Source organism: Cygnus atratus, chromosome 20 (genome assembly GCF_013377495.2).
Source record: "Cygnus atratus isolate AKBS03 ecotype Queensland, Australia chromosome 20, CAtr_DNAZoo_HiC_assembly, whole genome shotgun sequence".
In the NCBI taxonomy this organism is placed as follows: domain Eukaryota; kingdom Metazoa; phylum Chordata; class Aves; order Anseriformes; family Anatidae; genus Cygnus; species Cygnus atratus.
The window spans coordinates 3,413,290-3,440,954 of record NC_066381.1 but is presented as its reverse complement, the minus strand read 5'-3'; the positions used below and the strand labels follow the sequence as shown (position 1 = coordinate 3,440,954).

The window sequence follows — 27,665 nt, the reverse complement described above, 5'->3', positions numbered from 1 at the left end:
GCTGGGGATACAGGGCAGAGTCAGGGCACCAAATTACAAGACCATTTCCAGGTGGGACCCTACTCCTCTGCCACATGGTTTGTGGCCTTCCACTGCAGTGTCTGATGTGCAAAGTCTGGTGCTGCCCTTCGGGCACTCCAAGGTGGCTACAGGGCTTGTGATGTGCATTGCGTGGAGTTGTGGCCCTTGCACAAAGCACTTTCTTTCCCGTCCAAGTTAAAGATTCAAGGTCAGGCACAGGCACTAGATACGACCCAGCGCAGGGTGTTTCCACCTGATGTCAGCCCCGTTATGGCTCTGGGAGTGAGCAGGAGGCGGTGAAGGACGAGTGATGCTATTAGCTCAGCCCCCCCTTCCTGCCATTGAATGAATGAGTTCCCACAGGCTGCAGGTGCTTTCGCTTTGCAGTGTGAAAATCAGGGCTCTCTCATTTTTAATTTTTTTCCCCCAGGAAGCACCTCCAGCCCTTCCTGCTCTCCCCGCATCCATCCCATTTGCTAGGATGTAAATTGGGGTGCGCTCAGCGCCCCTCCCTCCCGGAGCCCAGCCCCGCGGCCACGAGGGAAGGAGGAAGGGAGAGAGACCGCATCCCTGCCGAGCCAGAGGTAGGCTCGGCCGCTATTATTCTTATCCTTCCCCTCCCATTTCTTTGGGAAAGGGCTGCAGGCAGCAAACCTTTTATTTTCCTTTTTTTAAAAAAAATTATTTTTCCTTTTTTTTTTTCCAATTTATTATTATTATTTTTTTTTTTTTTAATTATTATTATCGCTTATTTTTTCGGCTCGGAAGGGAGGTTTTCCCAGCCGGAGGGAGCCGAGCCCTCCGCCCGCTCCCCGCAGGGCGGCCTCCAGGAGGAGCCGCCCTCCCGCTCCGCTTCCGCCGCCTCCGCGGCCCGACAACCACAAAGATTTCGGCGGGGGGGGGGGGGCGCGGCTCGGGGCCTTGCCGGGCCCCTCCGCGCGGGGATCGCTTCGGCTCCGCTCGGCTCGGTTCGGCCCCGCTCGGGAGGGGCTCGGCGGCTCCCCGCGGGGAGGGTAAGGGGGGCGCCGGGCGGGGGCTCGGCGGGGAAGGGGCGGCCGCGGCTCCCGCAACAAAGGCGGGGATGGACGGAGGGAGCCGAGGGTGGGTCGCGGCAGCTCGTCCTCGGGGTGGGGAGGGGAAGGCGCTGCCCTGCCTACGGGGTGGGTTTGGGGGGGGGGAGGGCTCCCCCCTCCTGGCTCTGCAGCCCCCCTGAGGGGGGCACCCATCGTGGAGGGGGGGGGGGGTGCGCGGTCACCTCACGGATGGGGGGCACCCAAGGGGGCTTCAGCACTGGGTGGCAGCTCTGTAGGTGGGTGGGGGTGGTCCCGGGGGGGTGCCGGTGGTCTGTGGGGTGGGGGTGGTCTGTGGGGTTTGGGTCACGGTGAACGTCTCGCTCCGTCTCTGCTGGGAGCAGCCGGCCCCGCAGGGCCCGATGCCGGGGAGATGCAGGTAAGGGGGGGGGGTCGTCAGCAGCCAGCGCCGAGCGAGTTGGGGTTTGGAAACGGGAATTTTCTTTTGTCTCTGGGAAGCCTGGCGGCTCGCTGGGCTCCGTCCTCTCGCTGGCTTTTTGTTCTGAGTGATCCAGGTATTGACACGGTCTGCGTGCTAAAGGAACGGACGTGGTGGGTTTTTTGTTTCTGTTGGTGTGATGGTGAGATGTGCCCTTTGGCAGGGAAGGCCCAACCGGGGGGGCTGCCGGCATGCTTGCGAATGAATGGCAGGATGGACCGGGCAGGTCCTGAGCCCCTCGCGTCTCCTGGTACGGAGCAGCGAGCAGCCTGCCTGGGGAAGCATCCAGGGATGGAGCAGAGGCCGGTGGTGGTACCTCGGAGCAGCCAGGCAGCTGCAGCTGTGCTGGGAAGCGCTGCAGACAAAGCACCGTGTCGGTGCTGCCCGGGGCTCGCTGCTCTGTTCGGTGTCAGTCCCGCAGGCCTGCCAGCCCCGGCTCAGAAACCCATCCTGTTGGGGCGGATGCTGAGTTTCATCAGCCCAGCCGTGCGTTGGCTAGGAGGGTTTCCGTGGGGTGACTTGCATTTCAAGAAGGATTGGTCAGTGCGTGGACAGAAATATGTTTGGGGTGCCTGTCTGGGTTTGTCGGCTTTAGTTCTTCTGCCTCCTAGACAGCGTTCCTGTGCCTTGTGGTGCTCCGAGAGAAAACGCTTTAATCAGCAGCCTCATCGGTCCCCCCAGTCACTGCTGGGGTTGTGGTACATGGCGCAGCTGCCTGGCTTGTTCTTGAACTTGGGTCGCTCCAAGAAATTACCTGCCTGCTGTTAGAGCCCGCCAGGAGTGGGGAGGAGAGGGTCTGCACCGAGCAGCTGTGTTCTCACGAAGAGGTGTCACTGCGTGCCAGAAATCACCCGAGAGCACAGGAATTCAAAGTCATGGCTCTGAGACAAGCCATGAGTTAAAAGGTTAGCGCCAGCCACTACAGGCTTGTCAGGGAGAAGTGGTGCTGGAACCAGTTTATCGTCCCAGGAGCGCTCGTGTGGGGGCCTGCCTTCAATTAAGGGGAAAAACTGTGTGTTTTAAGGGATGCTCTTGGGGTACGTATGGACTGGATTATCTGCTGAGGTCAGGGGTTGGTATGTGGTTCTCTCTGACTTCCCGCTGCCTCTGGCCTTGGAGGCTGCCCTAATTTATGCCAGCAAGTAGCGGTTCCTGGTGCGTTTCCTCTTTCTCTCTGCTCGTGCTCTTTCACTGGCAGAAGAAACGATGAAGGACCCAGAGGGGGATTTTCCAGTGCTGAGGGATGTGGCTGTGTAAGAGTATGCACCCCAGTTCTTCTTCCCTTGTGTTACTGGCTGGATAAAATGGGTAAGGGCATAGATTCCACCTTCTGCTTGAGGTTGCTGGTTTTAATTATGAAAACGCCTCCTCCGTACTTGAAACTCAGCGGAAATTAATAAATCTTTTTTTTTTTTTTTTTTGTCCTCATCAGGATTATGACAAAGACAATATATAATGCAGACTCCATCCCCTGGCTGCATGCTGTCGGTGCCACTTTGCGGAGCGTGCACAATGCGTGGCAAGCTTTATATACTGACTTCTAAAGCTCTGGGAAAGCCCAGGTACAGGTAGCTGGACCCGAGCACGACTTGTTGCTAAGCTCTGTTAGACACTGGTATGGACTTACACAGACAGCAGTTATAGTGATATCTATTTTTTTCGTAAATATCTTTTATAAGTATCTTGTGACCTGTTTTCCCCTCCATCTCCCAAGGGCTCTGAGCACAAGAACAATCAAGGAAGTTGCTGAGAAGGGCCAAGAAAATGTTTTCTAGTGCTCTGTTGCTGAGTTAGATGGCCAGCAATGTCTCTCTTGTTCTGTTATCACTGCTCTCATGATATTTACAGCAGAGTTTCAGGTCTTAGCTGGTTGAGAGAGCGCCTTGGTTGATGTTACTGGGAAGGTGGGACCCCAGCAAGACTGGGGCTTTGTAGTACTGGTCAGTTTCCTAAACCAACCAAATGAGGTCAGTCACTGAATGAAGGAGACAGGCTGTCAGAGGTCACTCGAGAAGCCCAGGTAGGAGAAAGGAATTGAATGTGGTGTTCCTGAGTCCTCCTCTAGTGCTGCCTTCTCCACATGCTGTCTTTTCTGTCCCACATCAAAGCTCTCATCCTTGTGGCTGATGCTGACAAACACGGAAGCCAGTCAGCGCATTGCTGCACAAAGGCTTTCTCTGCCATACCACCATGCTCTCAAAGCGTTTGCTTGTGCTCAGCTGAGAGTACCCCGCATGCCATGTTTGTGTGTTGTACTTTGTTAACTGTGATGATAAATGGGGCAAATCACATTTGCTTCCTTCGTATTTGGCTTTAATTTCTTGCTCTTATTACTGTGCAGTTGTGCTCTTGCCGTAGCTACCAGTGGGAAAAATGACTTCATTGCATGTGACTCTGAGTCTGGCACCTCAAAGTAATACTTACTGCTATTCCTGAAGAAAACAAAGAAACCTCATTTAAAAAGGAAAAAAGGCAGTGTTTCTGCATCAGGCTTTTTGGAGCCCATTCCCATGCTGTGGCACTCTTTTCGTCTTTCTAAATGAGTGTCTATAAAATAAGCTGTGGTTGTTTCAGAAAGAGCGTAAGTAAAGAAAGATGTGTGAAGAAATAAAACGAAGCATTGTCATGTTTTGTTATCGCAGCTTCATTTTTTATTTTACGTCAGACTGTTGCAATGAAATAAGATGTTGACTTGGATCAGAGCTGAAATTATTTGCTGCTTTCCTTTCAGTGACTTATTTTTATTATGCTAAGCCTTACCTGCCTAGGTGGTTGTAGGGAGATGTGGTACAGACTGGGGAAATGCCTTGCTGGGGGTTCTGAGCCAGCACTACGTCCCCTTCTCCCCATCCCTATCTGTGCTGAAGCACAAAGGGAGTTTGACGTTTGCTTGTTTTGCTTTGAGAGTTAACGTTCTGAACTCTAATGTTGGCTCTCTTGATGACTCCATTTGCGCCTGGGAAAGTCAATTGATTATTTTAAAAATGTATTTATACTCTGTGTCTATAAACTAACACTTCAGAAAGATTTCCCAAGTCTTTTGATGTGCTGGATGTTAAGAGATAATGGTGTCCAATAGAGTTGTGTTCATCTCTGCTGCTGCAGTTTTTTGAGTGATCTTGGGGAAAATCTTTTCTGTCTCTGTATCAATTTTTCCCAGGTGCAAAATAGGTGTTGTAGTTCTCACCTCCTTTGAAGTCTGTGAATGAAAAGCTCTGCAGGCGTTGGATATTTGGGCCTTGGAACTTAGGTGCTTTTCAGCTGTGCTTCCCCACTCAGTTCCTTTAAAGATAAGGCAAATAAAATTGTATTGCTACTGCCAGAGCTCCTGGTCAAAAGGAATGCTGTTTTCTTTCAGTGAATAACTTGTGTAGTGCAGGGATATTGGCTATACTGGAAGGAATTCACAAAAATTTGGGGTGGCATTGAGGTAATCTGATCCGTCTGTCTGTTCCAGGTCTTCATTGCTGGCATTCAGGATGGAGGTTTGAAGATCTGTGTGTGTATATATTTATATATATTCCTTTATCGTGGGCATTGAGGGAGGTTTTACAGCCTCTGTGGACAGTCTAGCTCAGAACTAACGTTGTAGTTAGAGCTGTGCAGTGTGCATCTTTCCCTTTTAGGTTGTTGTCATTGTCACTGTGTATCTGCCCTGTTTGTACAAAGGACCGGTACAAAGGTGTTTAATCAACGCAACCAGCACAACTTTTTTTGCAACGTGTCTGGGAGAAGGCTTCCAAACCAATGCACATGCTTCTGGCATAGTCACTAACAAAGGCTTTCTCTGGCGGATCTGTTCTTTTTCTCTCTTTGACATGCTCATCTCCCCTTTATTTGTTGCATCATGCTCCGAAAACTTGTGTGTCCACCAATTAGTGCTGGAAACTTTTCAGCAATCCCAGGCAGCTGCCTGTTGAAACAAACTGCACTTTCCCATCCCTCGCAAACGCTCCCCTTTGTGACCTGCAGGCACATCCCCTGGATGCAGAAGCTGTTCTGGCTGCTGAGACAAAGCTCCCTAGGAAAGGAGGCCTTTCGTGGAAGATATGGAGAGGCAGCTGCATCATGAGATGTATGTCATGGGCTATTTGTATTTGTATTTTGTATTTGCCTATGTGCAATACTGCCTCATTGGCTCTTGTCAGCCCCCTGCATGAAGCCTATCCTGGTGATTAAAGCCTGCTCCTTAGCTATATTTAGCTTATAGTTATTTGTTTTATAACACAGAGGTCCTCGCTACGCAAACTGGAGTAGGTCAGTCTGCAACCTTGAGGAAGTACTTTTATTTCTCTGGATGCGTGCTTCCCAGCTGGAAAATTTGGGATGTTCTAGCTGATGATCAATCCACCAGCATTCCCAATGGAGATTTAATGACTGGCAATAGGGCAGAAGAAGTATTTCCCAGCCTGGAATGATGGGATGTTTCTGCCTTTTTGTACTTCATCGTGTCTTCTGCTCAAGTGAGCCTGCTTATCCCCATGCTGTCAGTACTTCCCAGAGCCCAGGTGCCTAAAATGAGATGGAGTTGTATTGCTTTGTAGGGCTGCACTGCCTATGTATTCCCATTGAAGCATTATGGGAAACACCTTGACCAAGACCGCGGAGGAAGAGACATCTCTGAATCCACAAGATTAAACCACCACAATGTGGCAGTTTATTTGCTCTGTGGAGGAATATAACGTTTGGTGTTATGAGCATCTAAATCTGGAATAAGAAACTAGGTCTGTACTTGAAAGAAGATATGGAAAGCATAGTCTGTTTCCTGTGTTTGCAACCTGGAGCATGTATAATAGACTGAAGGAGCAAAGGCCGCTGGATTGCTGGAATTAGAGCTCTTGTGTGACTGCTCGTGGCCTCTTGCAAGAGGCTGCTCAAATGTCTGCTGAAAGGGCAGGCTTGTGTGGAGTGCGCTGCTGAGACGGGAAGGTGATGTTTTCCCTTATCCAGTTCATCTTTTACATGTCTATTTACGTAGGCTTTTACTGGGATATATGAAGGAGCTTTTTGAACTTGCTGAATCTGTTGCATAGGAAAGAAATCTATATTTAAATGTGTATGTGTTCCAGTAAATGATACTGGCAATGGCAATGCCTCCTGTGAGCTTAATCTTGATGCATCTGAAGCATTTGCAAGCATGTTTCTTCCCTCTCCCCCCGTTATCTCTGAATCCCCCAACACATTGGCTCGGCAGTAGGAAGGTGTGGGCGCGCTTCCAGCACACTAACGTGGCAATGTCAGTCAGATGGGTGCTTTTGGGTCATCATATGGTTCAGGTGTGTGAAATGCTATGATAGTTTCTGCCCTAGGGTGCTGGAAACTTATGTATTGCCTTTGCTAGAAGAGGTGACAGCTCAGTTTTTGATCTTCCTTTTTGTTTGAAACCGGACCGGTCTGCGTTAGAGACATCGGGACAGCGCTCCGCATTACAGCGTACTCAGGCTGTTGCCTGCAACTGCTCTGTGCTTGCTTGGCTAGATAAGATTATATCTTGGCCTCCTTGGAAAATCATGCTTGTGGTCTTGCTTGCGTTAGAGGAGAGATTAACGACACTTGCGGTATGTAAACAACCCATAGGTTGTAGGATGTATGTAGGTTGTATGTAGGATGGTGTCATCTTGTTTCACCCTAGAAACAGTCTCTAACCTCCTCTGGTACAGGTAGCCATCCTATGGCACTGCTGTGGCTCGTGTGTGTGGCTCAGTGCCCAAAGGCATTGAGCTGTAGGATCTCCTTCTCTGCACGTGGTACAATACAAAGTGACTGCCTCTGCGAGGCAAATCGCAAGGTGCAGGTGAAAGGAACCACAAGGCAGAAGGTGATAGTGTAACGTGACTGATAAGGATGCTACTTGATCCAACGTGCCAAAGTGATTATGATTTTAGGTCATTAACAGGGCCGCAATTTGAATAAGAGATGTGTTTCCGTTTGTGTTAAGAAGTTTGTGAGCTGTCTAACTCCTAGCTCTTCTCAGTGCCTTTGTACTGGGGGTTATGGGTGGTGAAGAAGGAAACTCAGACTAATGCGTACTGGCCAAATGCAAACTTTATAGGTTACTGGCCTCCCTGTCTCCACCACTGGTTATGGGGGGAGTTGTGTAGCTGTGTTGGTGTCAGCTGTGGTGCAGGGAAGCTGCAGTATTTGTAGAGGCTTAGGTGAAAGCAACAATTAGTGCATGTGGCCAGGGGTCAGCTCCTTCAGGGGGAGGCTGAGTGTGGGCTGGTGAGGAGGAGGAGCGTGCTGCAGGGAACTACGCAGCGATGGAGAGCGGGAATGCTTGATGGCAAGCAGGATGCTCGAGTACAGGTGGAAGGGATGGGGCTTACACAGAGCCTTGGTGCTCCAGAGAGAAAGAAGAGTTTGGCTCCTCCGTAGCATCTTTGGTGACTTCAGATCCCTTGATACGTATCAGTGGTGTAGCTCTTCTGGTTAAGAGGTTGGTACTGTTGTTGTCACCCCTTGTATTTTAAGGAGCCTGCTAACCCCTCTGGCAGAAGAAGAGGGGAGTCCTGGCTGTCAGTGCTGCATTTCGTCCATCAGACAGTGCTTTGTATTTCATTTCTATCACGCCTCCTGCTGTGTCAGCTTACTGTCAAGGGTCACGGTGTGAGGATGGGTTAGTTACTCCTTCTGCTTTTGGGAGCAGTTGCTTTGTTTGAAGGAAGGAGATTGTTAGCTTTCAGTATTTGGCACAGAGACTGTCCGAGGCCTGGTGAGACATCTGGGATGCAGACTGCATTTTGGGTGCCCGTGTTTATAACAGACTGACTTCAAGTGATGCAGGTTTAGAGCAGGTCTGCAGAGAGGAATGAGGAAATGGTGAGTGTCATCTCAGGACCTCTTGAAATGCAACCTTTTGGTTGCATTGGGACAGTCGGTGTTGCACAGAGGGCAGAGCAGGTACATGGACAGAAAGTAGGCTCGAATAAGTCTGGCCTACCAAAATCCAGCCAGCAAAGACTAAAACTAACGCCACAGAACTGCTGGAATGAAAACCTTGTAAGGTAGCTTCATAACTAAAGGAAAGGACTTGCAGCAGTTGCAAGTTAGGCTCTTCCCAGCCTTCATCCCTGCCTGAAGTTTCACCGCCCTGTGTATTGACAGGGCCAATTTTTGCTTTTTGGGGCTCTTCTGGGAGGGCTTCCATAACAAATGTTGCACCTACAGAAGCAGTGCCCTGGGGCAGGGCTTTGCTCTTGTTCTTGCTACAACAACCAGGTTTCCTCTGCATACCCAAGTGCGTTAAATGTGTCACTGCATTAACGCCGTGCCTCTTCCTACAGCACTTGAGGTGTGTTTGTGGGGGAATATGAACATCTCGGGCAGCATCAGTGGAGCACAGCGGGGTATTTGGTGGTAAGCATGGTGTGTCCCGAGGGAAATACTGTCTGTCACACCAGAAATGTTGTGCTCTGCTCCTGTTTTCTCTGTTTTCTTTAAACTTGCTGATAATTTGGTCAAAACTGGTACAGCTACGCTGCGATCAGACAGGCTGTCATAACACCACGATGAAAAGGAAGACAAAATTTCTAGTTTTAAAGAACTTCAGTGTGCACAGAAAAAGAAGGAACTAGCAAGACTAGCTGCTTTCTATTTTCAGCCCTTTGTTGCGCCAGCCTTTTAGTTGCACTGTACAAACCAGGGCTGGCCTGCAAAAAAAAAAAAAAAGCCTTGCTTGCAGGTGCAGGTCATAAATAAAAAAAGGGGGAAAAATCTAGGAGGGAGAGACCTGGTCCTGGTTTTGTTTCATAATCAAAGTCCTGGGCAGAGGTTAGATTACTGAAGTGCACAAATCAAACTCTGTGTGTAAAGTTGAGTTCCTGTGAATAACAGATGAAGTGCCAGGGTGAACTTTAATGCTGCATTAAATCAAGGACTCAACAGCCAGGAAATTCCAAAAGTTCAGCTCCTTCTGCAGCTTCGCGAAGGGTGCCTGGCAGGGCTGAGTTACAGTAGGGCTCATATTTAATGGCCAAAATGGTTTCTCCAGTGGTAAAATACCAAGCCATTATAATGGAATATGTTTATTACGTGTCATTGCCTTTCTTGCGCTGTCTGCTCTTCTGGTTTTCTTTTTTTTTCTCCCAGACACTGCTTATGACAGATAACACTGCCTGTGCATAGAGAACTTGGATTTTGATGCTGCCCCTCGAATTTCATAGGAACCTTTCCATCGAGTAGAGTAGCCACTGGATCAAATCTGAATGGCTCTGTTACCAAGTCCGTCCTTGGAGGGTAACAGTTCTGAAATCTCTGTGTCTCTTCTGTTCCCTTCCCATGGGAGCTGTGCAATTTTGGTGTCATGCCCCTGTTTATTTCTGCAGGGACACTGTCCCCTGCCTCCAGGGCTTAATGCCAGGGAGCAGAAACTCCTTTAGTTCCAAGCCCTTTCCTGAGATTTTTCCCATAAATTAGGGAGAGTTTTGCTCTGCAATTAGTACAGAATTGTTGCTATCTACAGTATCACTCTTCAGTAGGCGTTTTGCCAGCGTGGGGAGTGTGAGCTCATCAGCAAGCCCATAATTACTCCCCACTTTGTTTAGGATGCCTTCCTTCAAGGTCCTTTGTTTTCTCCCACTTTGCCTCAGGTTTTACATTGTGGTTTTTAGTTACAGAATGCAGCGGGGTGCTTTTGTACGTTCTTCCTTTAACAGCCTTTGTTTTATACCTAAATCATAGGATGAGTCTATCCTAGTGGTTAGAACTGGTTTTAAGGCTTTAAATAAAAGGCCTCTAGGCTTTCCCTTTGCGTTCTGTGCTAATTATTATAAAATTTGAGTGAGGAAGAAAACTCAACTCAGGCTTTTTTAGAGGTTAATCTTCGGGAGATGTAAGGGAAACTGCGTAGTGACAGCAGAGCTCTCTGGATGAGGAACCTATGTGAGTTCTTAAACTGTAAGTAGAAAAACTGGTGGCTGGCAGAGGGTACCGGGATCCCTTGGTTTTTCCTGGTGTGTAACTGATGGCAGTACACTAATTTTGTTCCTGAAGTACTCTGTCTGTTTCCTCTAAGGGAGAAGGAAATGTTTTCTTGGGAGAGGAGTCTGACCTTAATTAAGAATGAGGGTCTCTTATTTCCTCAGTGCCTCAATTAACTGAAAGGATTTAATCCTAATCTGACATGTGCTTCAGAAATAGTTTGCTGATTGCTTGTCAGAAGAGTAACTAATCAGGGAAGTGAGAAGGGATGGGATGATTACCTTGGATCAGATGGAACATCTTAAGGAATTAAAAGATAAAAATTGCCCTTTCTTCTCAGCATGAGCTTTTTCCCTACTAGCAAAGCTGCACTTTGGCTTTATCAGATCATCATCTTTATGTTGACTGGATTCATTTCCTGTCCTTTTTGCAGAAGAGTGAATGGTTTAAGTCTGGCCTTTGGATTTTGCTTTCAAGGCAAAATTCTCTTCTTAAATCCCCAGCCTGTCTCTGCAGCCTGGCCAGTGCTGTCAGGGTCATGAGCCTAGGGCACCAAATCTTAACCTGTACTTGCCTATGGCATACAGTCCGGGCAGTAACATCTCCTTGAGTAACGACTCTAGGAGCTTGAGCTTTGTTACGTGAGAATTTCACTTTTCTCGGGGGAATAGTGCGCAGAAAAGCGTGAAAACATGAAATGGATGCAACCAAAATGCTCAGAAACAAGAAACAAAATAACTTTATATAACTTAATATAAGATACCAGTGCCTTTAGGCCAGTAGAGGTTTCTTTTATAAGGTCTAATAAATGAATGCAAGCTGACACTGAAAGCTTTTTGCCTTTATCTTGTGTGCTTATTGTTGGAGTGCATGAAGAGCTCCTCCAGTTATCAGCAGACCCAATCTGTCCTCAGCAGTTGGTTTTCAGGGGTGTGTTGGGCTCCAAATACTGTTTTCAGCATTCACAGTGGCTGTTGCTGAAGGTTTCTACAACCAGTAACGCTGTGATCAAACCCAGAAGCTGTTGAATGCTTTGTACTCCTTCTGAAATATTAAGCCAGAACATGGGTAAAAAATTAGGTCTCTGCGTTTGTTTAACTCTCCTGAATGTACATGCAAAGGATGCGTCCAAACCAAAGTGCTGTTGGACTCAGCTACGCATTGTGCGGCAGCATGTGGGATTGTTTTTCCTTCCTATAGAAGATGGGGATTTACCTTGTAATCATAAAATACAGTTTCCATTTCTCCATATGGAGTCGCTGTTATTACATTGTCAGAGCAGCTGCAGGCAGAATTCCTGGACTTTCCAATCTTTGTTATTAATGTAAGAGTCTCTGCAAATTCAGCCACACCACCATTTATAATAGCCCTGAAAATGGCTGAAACTCTTCTTGTGTTCTCTCTACTTGCAGACATGCTCCCATAGGGCTGCATGTGAAAACCCTGGTGTTCCTCATCCTCAGTGTGCATATGAGGAAAGCTGGCTTAGTGTTTTAAATGAGGGCACAAACAATTGCATCACAAAATATCTTAGATGGGAGTAGGTAAAAACAGGAAGAGGTTATTATGCAAGCCTTTTTCTGTCCAAATAGCTGTCTTTTAAGACTCTGATTCAGGATTGAGCATGAGTCAAGATTGTTTTTAAGCAAAAGTGTTCTACTGCTGCTCTGCATTGTCTTTGCCTGTCGTTAACCCTCCATGCAATGTGACAACCTTGCTTTCCTTCACTCTGGTAACTAAGCACTTTATCTTTTTTATGGGTCATGGTCCTGACAAGGCGTCTGCGTGACTGACTGCAAACTTAAATTCACATGCAATAAATGAAATCTTACAAATTTAGAAAATTAGAAACCTAAATTTTGGCACTTAGGCTTTTGGCCACATATTTAATTAAAAAACAACTCCATATTTCTCTACAAAATGTTGTAAACACTCATCTATTTGAGCAGTGCTCACCTACAGTCAGCTGAGTTCCACATGGGCCTGCATTCAGAACGGAGTCCCTGTGCCTTGCCTAGGGTTTCATGGTGGGTAAACACTTCCGGCATCTGGATCCATCCAGAAGGAAGCACCAGGCACAGGATGGGATTCAGGCCAACTCAGTCTGGTGTCTGGAAACTTGTTCCTGCGTTTTGCAGTTGTTTCATTCAATATGGCGAGGTGAACAGATCCTTAGGCTGTCATTTACCCATGAGGGTTTCCTTTTAGGGAGTGCATTGAGTTTGGGGGCATGCTTTGTTGGTTTTCCCATCTTGAATTGAATGGTATTGCATGTGGCAAGGAGATATCCATGTGCCTTGTTGAGGGTAGGAGGGATAGATGAAGGAGAAAAACTATGGACAAACTGTGCTGCCAAAACTGACAAAGGCTTCCAACCCCGTTTTGTTATTCCTCTATACCGTTTGAGGAGTAGTTGATGTCTAAGAACCTCCACTTGCTTTTCTGTTTTTATGTGCTGTCCTAATGCTGGCCCGTTTTGTGGAGACTTTATGTATCCAGATGTATTACTTCTCATGAAAGGTATTTTCTTGAGGCCTTTCTGTACTTAGCTGAGAGCTGTTCTCCATTTTGAATCTGAGCCTAGGTGACTCAGATTTGGCTGTCCCCTTTTCTGAAGGAAGGATGGGGAACAGAATGTTTTGGTCATTTGAAGCAGGCTTTCATATTGTGCATTCCTGGGATGTTTTTCTTGGTTGTGGGAACACACAGAGCCATTCATCCTGGTATGAAAAGATTGCAGGAAGAATCTAGCACAGATCTAGAAGATCTTTGTAGTCCGCCTCATCTTCGAAGAGGACGAAGCAAAACAGAGTAAGCTGAGCTGATGGCCCTGAAGTATCCACAGGAACAGTTGGCTTTTTTTTTTTAACCTTGTGTCAGGAGAAAGTCCCATTTCCGTGAAGTTATATTGGAATGGTAAACCTACAGCCTGTGTAGGTAATGTAAGGAATAGGGAAGAAAAGATGGCTCGTTGCTTATGTCACATGCAGCAGTGCATTTTGCGTGTGCTCAGCATCTGCTCTGGAGGCAGATTTTTCAGGATACTGTTAACAGAGGGGGATGCCGTGGATATAATCCAGGAGCTCTGAGCACGTTGTTGTCTCTAATGGAGCAGGACAGTGGCCTGTGGAGGTACTGGCCTACATCCCAGGCCTAGGATATTTCTGCAGCCCAAAAGCTGCACCGCATGCTTGGGAGCTAACATGGGACTTGGCTGGCTGGGGGCAGTGCTGCCATGGGTGGTGAAGATGAGCTAATGGCATAATTTGGAAGAGCCCCATGCTTGGATTTCATAGCTTCCTGAAAATCTGTTCATATATTTGTATGTAGAAGTGTGTTTGTGGGGGGGAACTAGGGCCGGAGAGGGAGTATCTGTCCATAGCAGTGTGTGTAGACTAGAAAATGTCCATCCTCATTTCCCTGTGTGATAATGTGAGTGTGCAGGTGTACCTCATACCCTATATACTCTGTTTCCTGGCTACAGCTACTGGAGATTGGAAGAAAACCTTTTAGACGTATGAGTTAACCCACATTTAACCCACATCAGACTCCTACGAACTGACACTGTCTGAACTGACACACAGTGAGCATAACCAGGCCCAGGGCACTTGGGTGCGACGCAGGCTGGCGCTTCAGATGCTCCTTGAATTTGGTGTGTGGCACGGAGCCCCTAGTGAGTATGAACGTGCACTATCGTGGCGATTGTATGGTGGAATAAAAGAAGCTCTCTGCTCGGAGGGTAGTGTAATTCGCAGCCTGTGGAGGTCATTTGTTTTTCAGCATCAGTCTGTTGAAAGCAAATGTGTTTGCTTAAACATTTCTGGTGGAATTTTTCATGCCGTGGGAATGCACTTCCTCTTATTTCTCTCCCCCTTGTGTAAAAATAAAATCCAGTCATCCTGAGAAGGAGCAGAACAATATCCGGTGACTTGTGTGGCCAGCTGGGATAATCAGGGATGTCAGGGATAATGATGGATGGAGGGAGAATGAAGTGAATCAAGCTTCCATCTCTTCATAGAAAAGGAGTGGAACAGAGGAACAGGCTAAATTCACTGTCTCCCTAAAGTTCGTGTGCTGCAAAACTAATGTACTAAGACTCTTCCTCTAAAAGGCTGGAAAAACTAAGATTATTTTTTTTTTATTCCTGTCTCACTTTCCTGACTAAATTCTTCCCTGCTGCTGTTTTATCCTTCCCCCACGTTCTCTTATCCTCCCTCCATCCATATTCCTGTCTGTGGATTCAACTAGCCACTAGTTTTGTTTGGGAGATGCAGCATCCCTAGCTTTCTTACTCCAAGCACGGCATCAAACCCCATAACTGGAAGGTTATGAGGCAGTGAGCTGTGTAAACCAGGGGTGAGGCCATACTGTGAAGAGAGCAATGCGTTCAGTCAGAGGTGGTGGAGGTGGGCGAGATCTCTTGGTAGAGCCCATCACCCTTCCTAACAATCAGAGTTCCTCACCTCCAGATTCTGTTGCTTATTTATCTCCCTATTTCATACTAAATAGAGCTGGGGACTGCAGCCTCATGTGCAGCTCTGTGGCAGCGCCCGGGCCTGGCTGGCTCAGTCGCAGGCAGGCTGCTTTCTGCCTTCCTTAACACGAGCTGCTTGCTCTTGGCCATCGGTTCTGATCTGTTTGGATCCTCTCGGCATCCAAGCAGCCGTGATTGCTGTGTAGACTGAATATTCCCAAGTTGTTGCAGTCCTGAAGCTGCCCCAGGTTTTGAACACCCATAATGGGGAGCGTGGGGAAGAGATGGGGCCTGATCCCTTGGGTTTTCACACAGGCTCCCTCCCCAGTCTATCTACTCCTGATTCCCCCTTCTTTGTCTCTTTAAGCTGCTGCTAGATGACTGTTATTGCCAAAACACTTTGGTGTCTCCGGTTTTGTGAGCACTCAGGAATAGTTTTGGAATTCTCCTTGTGGTTTCTCCTCCCCTGTGTGTCTGCCTGCAGCTTACCCTGGAGCCCTGCCAGCACCCCCTCACTCAGACCTGACTTGCCCTGAAATCCTTACTCATGCCTTAATCACTTCCCGGCCCTGCTATTGCAGTCCCCCCCTCGCAGCATCTGCAAGTCTTTGCTACGTTAGTTCTCTGCGAAGCTGCATGCATGGGCCTGCCTCCTTCCTTGGCCTAGGAAGCAGGCCTGGGTGTCCCCTGCCTTCGGGCTGCTCCCTGTGCTCTCTCCTAGCAATTCCCTTTGCTTCTGATGTTGCCTCAGCTCACTTTTCTGTGCCACCTTCTTCTGTCTGCATCCCAGCCTGCTTAGTCAGAGAACCTTAGCTTCCTTTTTGCTGATAGTTTCAATTTTGTGATTGTTTTTCTTTATCCTTTTTAGGAATGTGGGTTTTTTTTCATTTTTCAGCAGCCTAGTCATTTCCTTTATTTTCCTTTTTTTTTTTTTCATCACCCAACTTTTTGTTTGAGGAGCTGTGTGCTTGTTACATGCTAGCAATGCTACATGCATTTGGAGGTCTTATTCCATTTGCTTACCGGGAAGGGAATGGCATAGGGAAATGCTTGTTTTCTAAACCCTTACTTTCTGTAACAAGGTTTTAGATTTATCCTTAATGAAAGGAGCTGAAAGCCCAGTCACAAACACTGGCCTCTTCCCTCTTCCTCCTATCAGTTTGGGAAGGCTGCCCTGAAGTTTTGTGAAAATGGGGGCCATGCAACAAAGGTCTGGTGTCAAGGAGTTGTAAGGTGCCTTTGAGGCTCTGATGCTGCTTTTACAGAGCAGCAGAACTAGGTCTTAGCTAATGGATGAGACTCTAGAATCTAAAACAAGTCAGCAATTTTAGTCACTTGAATCCTAAGCAGAATTCAAATACTTGTGTAGTGGTTCTGTGAGGTTTCCGCTTTGATCTGTGTCTACAGGGTTAAAGTGGGACAGCAAGGTTAAGGAAAAGAACGCAGTGTTAAAGTGGGAGACAAAGGGAATTATCACCCTTTGGATTAAAAAAAAAAAAAAATCAGCTCACTTGCCTGATTCTCACAGGGATGTGACCAGAGCTGCACAGTTTTCTGGAAGCCTGTTGGATACCCTCCCACACATTCTCTGATTTCTTTATTCTCTTTTCCCCCAGGTCTGTGACGATGGAAGAGAAAGTCCATCATCGAGAAGCCTGAACGGAGATACCAGGACAGCATTTGAAACCCTGGAGATACTAGTCTGACATACAGGAGGCAGCAAATATGTTGAAGCCAAGTGGACTTAAAATCCCCGGCAGGGCAGGGAAGCACTCCAGCCCAGTGGGACGAGCGTCGGGGACGACTGCAGCTGCTGTCACCACTGGTTCAAAAGAAGGTAAGGACTCGATCCAGCCGGGCATGAGATGACCCAGGTGATTACCAGCTTTAAAGGCAAAGGCCCAGTGGTGCCAGTGTTCAATAAGATATGGAATTCCTCATTTTGTAAGATCTTGAGCATGGATCAAATCAAATGCGTGGGGTTAGTTAAATGGCCTCTATCTCCCACCTAATGGTGCAAAATGGGCAAGTTGTGGAGTGGGTGAGATGGATGGATCCTCTGGTGTTTAGAGCTGACAGAGGTACTGCCTCCTGTCTTGGTTGTTTGTATATGTGTGATTGCTCTAGTCATTGGACCTGTCCAGAAGCATGGGGTTCCTAAGATGCATAGCCAATGGCCCAAGTTTAGGCAGATTTAGCTGACAGTGTTTTTTAGCTGCTCACAAGACGTTGTGCTGTGGTGCGCTCTCTGTACAGCTGGAGGACATTCAGAGAGGGCACTGTGTATGCGTGCCTTTACACACGTTAACGAGGAGCTGGTAATAATTAGACAAACAGGAACCTCACCCTTGACCTTCTTAGACACTGTCGTATAACCATTTCTTCTGGCCTGTGACAATGCATGAATGAGAACCAGCCAGTTAAGGTAATTTGTCCTGTGCTAATTATCTCAAATTAGTGCCTTTGTTTCAACAGAATCATTTGAAGCACTGGTGTGTGGATAATGATTTACCTAGACATGCGTACACGTGCTTCACTATCCACTTACCTATATCCAGTGTATACATAAGCTATACAGACTGCTGTTATGCAGCGTAACTGACTTCAAAAGAGTTTGTACGTTTTGTTTAGCACTTGTTCTGGCTTCTTTGACTGCTGGGTTGTTTTCTTTATTAGGTACATTTTAGAAAACATTCAAGGTGCAAGTTTTGTGTGTAAGGATTTTCATTTCAATTGGGATTGTCTTTCCTTTTAGTTCTGGGGGTAATACATCAGGAAGAGGCACTTGTACATTTGGTATATTACACTGGAAACTTTCCTTTTGAGAAAGTTGCTGGCGTCCGTGTGAAATCTATCATGCTCTTGTCCCACAGTAATTCAGACCACTGCCCAAATCCATGGTAACTTTGTTGTTTGCTTCAATCCCAAAAATACATGGCCCTTGGCAGAAGCAGAAAAGCTTTTGTTATATGGGATAATACTAGACTATTTGCTTTAGTATGCTATGAGAAATTAGTCTGTGATAATGATATTGCAAAAGTGAGGGTCACCACACAGTGCTGTCTCTTTTGAGTAATGCAGAAGTATAAGTTATTCAAACAAACAAACAAAAAAACCCGCCTCTGTTAATTTTCTTTTGTGCTGGGACACGTGCTTGTCCCACGAACGCCCTCCATTGAGAGCTCTGGTTAAGGCACGACCTCTGCAGAGGACTTCCATGCAAAGACCCCGCTCACCGCTGAGCAACCTTGGCTGTGCTTTGTTATTACCTGTCGGGCCTCTCCTTTGCTTGTGGATTTCTTCAGCTGAGCTTCCTCTTCTTTCGGTGACAGATAAGGGCATGCATCATCTCCTATTCTGTTTAAAATAAACAAAAAAACACGTAGTTTTTTAAACTTGTTTTAGCATGTACTGCAAAGTCTTGATTGAGGGGCCAGTCACCACATGAGATCATGGGCTGAATTCCAGATGCTCTTGTGTAATACAGTGTTGTAAGGAGTGGAGCATCACCGTTTTTTCTCAGCTGGGGACTTGGTCCTAGTGGTTTTTTACATTAGAGTTATTTCTTAATTTAGCATCCAAATCGAAGATAATCAAAGCTCCTTACCTATGTTTGCTAGGGGGAAGCTCAAACTGACATTGGAAATTTTTAGGATAATGTTTATCTGTTTATTCTGAAGTTTTTCCCCAGATCCATTCCTGTTTTTCCCTTTTTTCCCACTTAGAACCTAGCTGTGATTGAGAAATAAACTGTGACTATTTAGCTACCACTAGTGAATCTCTCAAGGCACTTCATGCTGAATTTATAATCGCATGTGTACTGCGGAGTTAACTTCAGTTGATTTTTTTTTTTTTTATCACGCGAAAAACTGAGGGAACAGATCCCAGGCCTGTCTTTCCATTCTGAGGCTTTGCACAGAGGCATCCCAGTGAACACAGCGCGTGTGTTGCAGTGAGTTGTCACAGAGAGCAGCGCTGGGGTCTGATGAGAAGCTGAATGCAGCAGTTGTTTGCTGCAGCTTCTTTGTGCCCTGTTCAGCTACACCCATCCATCAGCATGATAGACGTTCAGCAAAGCCAGCCAAACACAGGCAAAATCCAGACCTAAACTGTTTGACCTTAGCAAGAGATGTTTTTAAAAAAAAAAAAAAAATGTATATAGATATTATCTTTTTCCTGGAAAAATTGGGTGTATGGGAAAAAGTTTCAGGAGGGATGGTGTGGTGGTGGTCTGTAGCTCTTGAGGCACCCGCACTGCTAGTGCTGTTGGAGTGGTTGTTGGTCCTGTGCCCCTTGGGATGGTGCACTGGGGCTTTGCAGGAGCTGCTGAGCTGCCAGAAGTCACCGCACGGAGCCATTCCCACCTGGAAGGTGAGAACAGAGCACGGTGGGGCTGTTAACCTAGCGTGTGCTGTGACAGGGCTTGTAGTGTCACCCCTAGCATCATCTTCCAGTTTTTATATCCTTCCCAAGAGCTCCTGCTGTGCGTATCCCTGGCCTGTAACCACCCTTCCTCCTGCAAACCTCTCCAAAGGCCTGGCCAGCCCCTTGCTTCTTCCTGCTGCTCTCCTTTCCAACAAAAATCTGAAGTGATGAGAGAAGGGTACACCCCAAAACCTTGTTGATTTGCCTGTTTACTTCTCTTTGAGGGTGGCAGCGTCTGTGCTGGCTGTGGGGCCCAGCCACAGTACAGATAGTAACGGGATTCAACTTTTGGTGGGGGGAACCCTAAGAGAAAAATATTCTTTTTTTTCTGTCAAAGTGATCTCTTTCTCTTTTAGAGCCACGTGTCCTTATCACTAAAATCCTAACCATAGCAGGCGCTGACATAAACTTCAAGGATAGCTGCAGCCAAAGAATCTGGTGGTAGATGGCCCGGAAGATTGGTTTTCATTACCCTTCCTGGGATTAATCAGGTCTGGGCCACAATGAGATGATGGAGCTCTGCCCCGTCCTCACTCTGTTTTGCTGGCCTGCAAATATTCAAAACATATTTGAGTGCAAATTCCAGGAATATGAGTTTCATTGGTGTGTGATGCCCTATTCTAGGAAATGAAACTCTAATGTAACAGAAAAGAAGCTCAAACTGTTCAAGACTTAGCTGTGATAAGACAGTTTCATTTTTTCATTGCATGCAGGTTTGCGATATGTACTTGCCTGATTTCTTTGTCTTTTTCAGCCACAGCTGCCAACTTTAGCAGATATTTCTGTGAAAAGTGAAAGCGCCATTAGCTTTAGGTTGCTTTGCATTACAGGTGGCAGCCTTTTGGCCTCTCAGTGCTTTGCTGCGGTTAATTCATGGCAGTACTGGTAAGCCAACATCCTCAGGAGGAGGTAACTATGGCAGCCTGAGGGCTGCTACATCTGGAGGTCTGCAGTCAGCACCGAGTGCTTTCCTTGATGTCACAGCACTGGGGCCTTTTTAACATGCGGAGGGACAACGGCAGAGATGGGGAGGCTGAAAATAATTTTCTTTTGTGTTTAATGAGAATACTGGCAAGAGCTTTTTCTGCTTTACTTCCCTGTCCTGTCACTGCCCATGAATGTGTCCTTGTGATATGCTGGACGGCTGCTGGATAGAAGGATCCCCTAAACGTTCAAACTGTACATCAGGTCTTAGAAAGCTGCATGAAGGAAGGTGTAGTGAGGTGTTTGAGAAGCCCTGCAGAAACCACAGGCTCTGCTCTGTGCTGCCCTTGAACACTTGCACGAGGTCTGTGAACTATTTCACCACGTAGAGAGCACATCCTGGGGGCTGTCAGGGTTTGCCTCCAGAGGCACGCAAACTCCAGAGGGTACTGGATTTTTCTGAATGCCTGTGTTGGCTCTCCATTTACCTGCTTTTTGCCACAAATGCATGCCAAAAGGGACTTTTCTGCATTCTTAGGTGTTTGGTAGACCAACTGAGTAAAGCAGCTTGATGGAAGGTAACCAATGTGTTTTGGATTACAAAATACAGAGCTGCAAGGTTGCTCCACTTGATTTGATACCTTGTGGAAAGAGAAGTCTCAAACTTGAAATACAATTGCAAAAGGAAAACAGAAGTCTATTAAAGTGTGGAATTGAAATGCGACAGTGTACAGTCAGTTGGCTCCCAGCATCTCTTGCCTGTGGAAACATGGGGCTGCCTCAGAAAGACAACGTGCCTGGGTTGTCTTCCAGATCAAAAGAAGGTGTTCACTCTTCAATTGTACCTGAGAGTTGTCAGAAAGCTGTTAGATGCCAGTGAGTATTGGAAAGCTTCACCTTTTCTTACTCCTACCTTTCCATAAGCTGGTAAGGCTTGTCTGCAGAAGTGCTATGTACTTTCTTTTATTCTTACTGGGGAATACACGAAGGTGCTTTGATTTCTTCTTTCTCTTTCCCCTAGTACTCTGTTCATATTCTTTTGTAGAAAGTCAAGAGCCTCTCATCCATCTTTTGTCTCTCTTCCTTTTCCAGGCAGTGGAGATGTACCTTGTTAAACCCTTCCATGGCAACTCACATCTGATGTAAAAAAAAAAAAAAATATATATATATATATATATATATATTTATATATAGTCATAGCATGCGAGGAAAAATTGGCTCAGTGTATTTGAGTTTTGTTCTGGAAACTATTATTCAGAATCCCCAGTTTCTTATCAGCTCACAGTTTGTCTCTTAGAACTTCCTCAGTGTGGAAATTGTCTCCTACCTGACCTGGCACTTTTAAACTCCCATGAGGTAGGAGGGCTTTTTCACAGAAAAAAATTTTGTGGTGCTATTTTGTGTTGGGTGTGCTGGCTGGTTGTAGGTGTGAGCATTTCTTATTTATTTATTTATTTTGGTGCAAGGTAGAGCCGAATGGGCATTTCCACTGAAAGTCAGTGGGAGAGAAGCCATGGATTGCTAGAAAACATTGGGTTCAAGGAGCGGTGGCCATGCTGACTATCCCTCTTCCTTTCTCTTCTGTAAAGCTGGAACAATGGAAAAAATAAGTTTTGCTTCTTTGTGGTGACTATTTTCCTTAAAACCAGACTGAAAATTCATCTCTAGCTGTCTCAGGAGCAGATTTCCCGCAAATGCATTGGCTTATTTCCCATGCTTCAGCTAAAGTAAGTTACTACCCTCAGCCCTGTGTGCACGAGAAGTTTCTGTGCAAATCTTCACACCTTTGGGGGTCACTGTAAAGGGCTCAACATAGCGTTTGGATTTCTCGTTTCTTAAAAAGCTCATATATCTTCCCCCCCTCCTGGAAAAGTCTGCTTTTGCCTGGAGCTGTGAGGTGGAGAGCGAGTAGGAGCTGTGACGAATGGGTCCCCACAGCCCTCCCAGCTGGCGGAGCAGGTGAAGCTGCTGGGAAGGGAAGCGTTCACATTTCAGCATGTTTTTCTCTGCTCAGAGCAACACTGGAGTAACTTAGAGAAGAAAATCTTTCCTCTTTATGCTGCATGATCCCATCAGCTGGTTCTGGCATTCATTTTACAATGCTTTTTAAGGTTCTTAAATCTCTTCCTTGGTTACAGAATGTTGGCAAAAGGGTAGGGGGTAGGAAAAAAAGTATACGCAGCCAGAGCTGGGCAGCGCTGGGACTTCTCTGCTAGAGGCAGAAAAACCCAAACCTGTTTCATTTTCTGCAAGATTTAAATGCATCCAGTCTGAACCCAGCTTAGATCCTGAATTCTACAGATTAATCCCATCTTTGTGAATGGGCAGATGCAAATATCTGTGACCCAAATATCATATTTGGACGTGTCTGTGGGTATCAAAACTGTTTTTCGGTATTATTGCTTACAAGCTGTATTGTGATGGGTAAACTCTACAGAATTACCGTTATTTCTGATGAGAAACAAATGCTCAGAACTGTTAGTATTTGTTGGCTTAACATTTTACTTTGTAAACTCTGTATGATGCTTTTGTCCACTAAAAATCAAAGCAGACTGCAGCACCATTAAAGGGCACGAGACAACTGGCTCAGCAGGCTAGTTAAACTAAATAAGTTGCAAGGAGGGTTTTGTAAGCCTGAGCCGTGCTGGTTATCGGGGCAGTCAGTTGCTCATGGCTTCAGGTTCCAAATCAGCCAGAGCTGATTACGTCCTGCCGTAGTTGCTGCTGTGCTGAGAAGATGAGCTCTGCTTCATTCGGGCAGTAGCTGGGATGGGTTTGCTGATGAAGTTGCTGGATGCAGTTGTAGAGCTTGCTCTAGGAGGGATGTGTGATCAGAGGTTTGGGATATTTAGAGCTGACACCTCAACCTGAATGTGATCCATCACCCCCCACACTGCAGAAGGAGAAGAGGCCAATGGAAAGGGATGGACAGCCAGGACTGCGTGGGCTCCATCCCACCTCTTCACAAATACGGGGGTTCCTATGAAAACCAGATGGCTTTTTTAATCAGGGTTGGATCATGCTTTGAGGCTTCTGGGAGAGGGGTGAAAAGTTCTTGTTGTCTTCTGATTTGTTTTCTACAGATGCAGCTGTCTTCTGGGGGCTGCTTCTAGTTTCAGAGACTCAGCAATTCTATATGGAAATGTTTCTTTGCATAAATCTAGATCCCGTCATCTTTAACAAGCTATACCCGTGTGTGAATTCTGCCAAAGGAGTGTAAATCTCATCACCACCTTAGCTCCTTTGTAGGATTCATGCCTTGCTGCTACCTTCCCCAGTGGGAAATCTTAGTTCAATGTTTTTATTCATCTGCAGCAGGATTAATAGCAATGTCCTGGTAAATTGACTTGGAAATCAGTTGTTTGCCCCCTAAAGTTTCTCAGGCTTTTGTTGGTGTAAATTGTCTGGAGGCTTAGCAATAAGAAGTCATTTCTATCGCCTCAAGGTTTATTTTGCAATAAAACAGAAAGGCAAGGTGTCCTTGAATGAGGAATTCACACCTAGGTAATAAGAGGAAGCTTGGACAGGTTATTCTTAGGTAATTGCTGATGGTTTGGCACAACTTTAGTGTAGGCTTTTTTATTAAGCTGCAAGACAGGGTGCTGAGGCTGCCTGCCTTTGTACCGATCTATTAATTCTCACTCTCAAATAAATATGAAAGACACTAAACTACTGTTTCGTCTGAAACAAAAGAAATGGGACTGTGGTGTCCGGAGCGGCAGATTGACTGGCACAGACATAAGAAGCTAATTCTTGTCTATTCAAAGGCTTTGTGGTTCTTTATTAATATTAACTTGGGGTGTTGTATACTGGCAAATTGAGAGAAAAGACCCCACACCACGGGGCCGGAGGCTGCTATTATTTCTAGCAAACGTTTGTTTTTGCCACTTTGCTGCAGGCCTCATGGCGTGATCAGCAATGTCAGCTCTCATCTGAGCCCTCAATTAAATCCAGGCTGCAAGCATGAATGGCAATTCCTCGAGTTAGGTCAGCAATCACCGCTGAAAATGCATCAGCGGTGCCTGTAAGGTTTGATTAGGCCTTGCTTTATCTTAGTGGGCCTGTGGTGTAGCGTCCACAGCAGCTTTAGTGCCAAGGGGAACTGGGAGGGCAAGGTGTCAAGGAGTGCGCCTTAAAATCAGATGCTTCTGACTGCTGCAGCATCAACAGGTTATTTAGCAGCTAGCGGTAACAGCTATAGCACCCACGGACACACGGGCAGTCGTCTGCTCGGGGAGTCGTCAGGTACCTGAGGAAAACAAGTGTGTTTTCAGGGGCTGCACGGAAGAGAAACCGCTAATGAGTGTTAATGGCTTGTTAATTTAGGACGGTGAAATTGGTTGCTGCACAGTGTGTTCGGAAGGTTGATAGGGAATTGGTTATGGAATGCTTCTGTAACATTGCCTTCTCATAAATGGTGTGTTTAATAGCTTAATGCAGGTGTCTGCAGTGCAGGAGGGGGCCAAAGCCTCACAGTACGTTATTTCACAGTCAGTGCAGCTTCTGTCCCACTTCTCCAATAAGGTTCATCCCTGTGAAGCATATAATGCTCTGCTCCCCCACCAGCAGCCCTGAACTCCTGTGCAGCAGCAGGAAACCTCGGAGCCTCCTGATCAGCACAGAGCTGCGCAGGCTGTTGTAGCATGCTGGTGGCTGCCTGCTTCGGGGAGAGCACAGCGGGGCTGGGGCTGGGGCTCAGCTCTGCTGGGATGGGAGACGTGTGGTGCCTGATGGTCAGCGTAGCTGGGGTGTAACCACTGCAACAACCACCGGAGAAGCTTTGCGAGGCGATCCCTGCATCAGAGTACACTCAATTTCTACCTCCCTTCACTTATCACTAACACGGGGTGTTAGCAGTGGCCCACGTGTCAGTCACACAGCTCTGTTTAAATCCTCTTCCTCACGGACACGTGATGCTTTCGTGAGACTTTGCATATTTACTTCTAATGCCCATTGCATATCCAGAAGCCAAATGTTTTCTGGCATGGTCGTGGATCGACTATTTGTGTAGGACTTATATTCAGTTCACACATACCTTTCATAAGCCACTCTGCCATCCTGCAAGTGGGAGTAGGTTTTGTTCTGGGTTTTCTAGCTGTGTTTTTTTTTTCTTTTTGTTTTATTCTGGTGGTGGTGTTCCCCCTTCTCCATTCTGTTTCCCCTCTTTTGGAGGGAAGGGACCTTTGGCAGCCTTCCTCTCCCAAGGAGAAGTGATTTGATGCATTCCAAGCAATGCAGAAGGGCACTGAATCAATCTTGATTTAATCAGCTTTACAGGTGACATCTAGAGACGACTGGGAGTCCGATTTTAATTGTCTTAATCATTAGATGCTCTTAGCAGGATTTGATATAGTTAATCCTTAATATTCAGTGCGCTCATTGCGGAATGAGATGCGAGCACACGCTGAAGGCATATGGAGGTCAGACGCCCTCCTGCTCTCTGTCTGTAGCTCCTCACAGAACAGCAGGGAAAGAAAATCTGCTTCCCACAGATGTTCAGCTTATGGTGGTTCGAATCTAATGAACCAAATCCTGTTCAGCTGGGCTGGTGTGAGTCTGCAGTAACATCAGTGCGCTTACAGTTATACCCATCGAGGTGAGGGTGCAGCTTTGGGGCAGAATCTGTTCCTGCGTGTTGTGTCTTGAACAGTTGAACTAATCCTGCAAGAGCAGATTAATGATTAGAGGCCTGAGCCAATGTTCATTGGAATCAAAGGGAGGATTCCCTTTGGTATAGGTGGGTTTGGGGATGAGAACCTATAGGATTAGTGGCATCAGACCGTTGCTACATAGTGTGGGCTGTTGGTCTGAGATACCTATCACACCGGTCCTGCGTATGAGTATCCCCCTTGCAAGCAATTAAGTTGGTGAATTGGTTTCAATAGAAACCTTAAAGTATTTAGAACACGGGGACTTTGCTGCCTTTGTTTTGGGTCTACTGGATATTGACTTCTTTTTTTATAAAGGTGCTAGAAAGTAATTTGCCTTTAAAAGAAAAAAAAAAAACTTGTATGCAGTAGTAAGGCCTGTAAGAAAACTCCATGTATCGTGATACTTGCTATGAAATAATAAAATCTGTCAAATTTGGCTGCCTGTGACGTAAGGTTCACAATACAGTCGGTCTCTCTACTGCAAGGTGTGACCGTTGTGGCACTGCTGTTTTCCAGCACAGTAGCTACGTGTGCTTTTATGAGCCTCTGGGTTGTAGATGACCCAGAGGATGCAGCAGAAGGCTTTAGTTTGCAGAATTCTTTGTGAGAATGGAAATACTTTCTGCATGGGGATTTCAAATAGTTGCCAAGGAAGATGGTGATGAACTTTGCTATGACTAAGTCTTAAAAGATGAACCTACCCAGAGAATTTAGGAATTGGTTTGTCTGATCTAACATGCTGCCGGCGCTCTAATTCACAGGGACCGTTAAGCAGTAGTAACCTGCTGCAGTGGGACTGTTCCCAAGTTGCTTTATGAATTCCTACCAAGCACGAGCTGTAAGTCATTCTAATTTTCTGTAATTATAGAACTGCTATTCACACATGAAACCTCCTCTCTTATAGATGCTCCAAATGCTTCGCCACCACCTGTGGAGCCTGGGGCTCTGATGTAGGTCAGTATTTGCACACACAACTTAGAGAACTGGGTCTTAGTCCACGTCATCCTGTGAGTCAGGGGTGAAAGTGGGACAGGCATCCTGGCCAGCGGGATTGTGGCCTTTTGCCCTCTCTGTCCCGGCACCAGGAGCAGCAGCTTCCCTCTGTGATGCTGCTTCCTCTAGTTCTTACTAAGGTAATAAATCTGCAGACACGAGTACCCTTGTGAGTTGACGGGGAGTATGCAGTCATTGAGCATGAAGGAAAATGTCTCGGCCCTGTACTTAGGGTGTGATTGTCTGGTTTCACGTTTAAATTCACATTCCCTGAAGATGACAGGAGCTATATTTATTGCTGTATAGCTTATTTCACAGAATTGCTGATTGCAGAGTATTATGCTTGGAGGTATTTGCTTAAAAAAAAAAAAAAGTGCCAGAAATTAGAAGGGCTCGATGCAGACCTTGAACAAAAAAATCAGTTAAGAGACGGTGTGGTTTTGAGGAAAACCATATTTTTTTTTAAAAAGGGGGTAAAGGGGATTGGTGGCGTTGTGATTTTCTGTCCTAGCAAAGTGTGTGTGATAAAAGCATAAAACTGATCGTCTGAAATTATCTGACGATGTTCTGAAGAAGTGGCATAAGGGAGCGTTGGTTCAGATGTGAATCTTCCAGACCAGTAAGACAGAGATACTGGGACTGGGAGCTTACTGTGTGCTCAGGGATGGCCAGGGTGGTACCTGGAGGGACCGTGTGCCTTTTCTGACAAGGAAGGGATTAGACATCCGCTGCAAATAGATCCTTTGGAT

General features: G+C 46.5%; 1 protein-coding gene across 18 annotated transcripts in view; it reads left to right on the top strand.

Moving 5' to 3' along the window:
• Positions 1–363: 363 nt before the first annotated feature.
• Positions 364–27,665, top strand: part of CLIP2 (CAP-Gly domain containing linker protein 2) — an 80,798-nt gene continuing 53,496 nt past the window's right edge. For 2 of the 18 annotated variants that reach the window (XM_035559250.2, XM_035559241.2), the window contains exons 1-2: positions 2,120–2,435; positions 16,540–16,760. In XM_035559250.2, coding sequence (XP_035415143.1) covers positions 16,649–16,760 — 112 coding nt within the window. In that variant the 5' untranslated portion in view covers positions 2,120–2,435; positions 16,540–16,648. The other 16 variants (XM_050714837.1, XM_050714836.1, XM_035559252.2 and 13 more) reach the window with 14 other exon arrangements.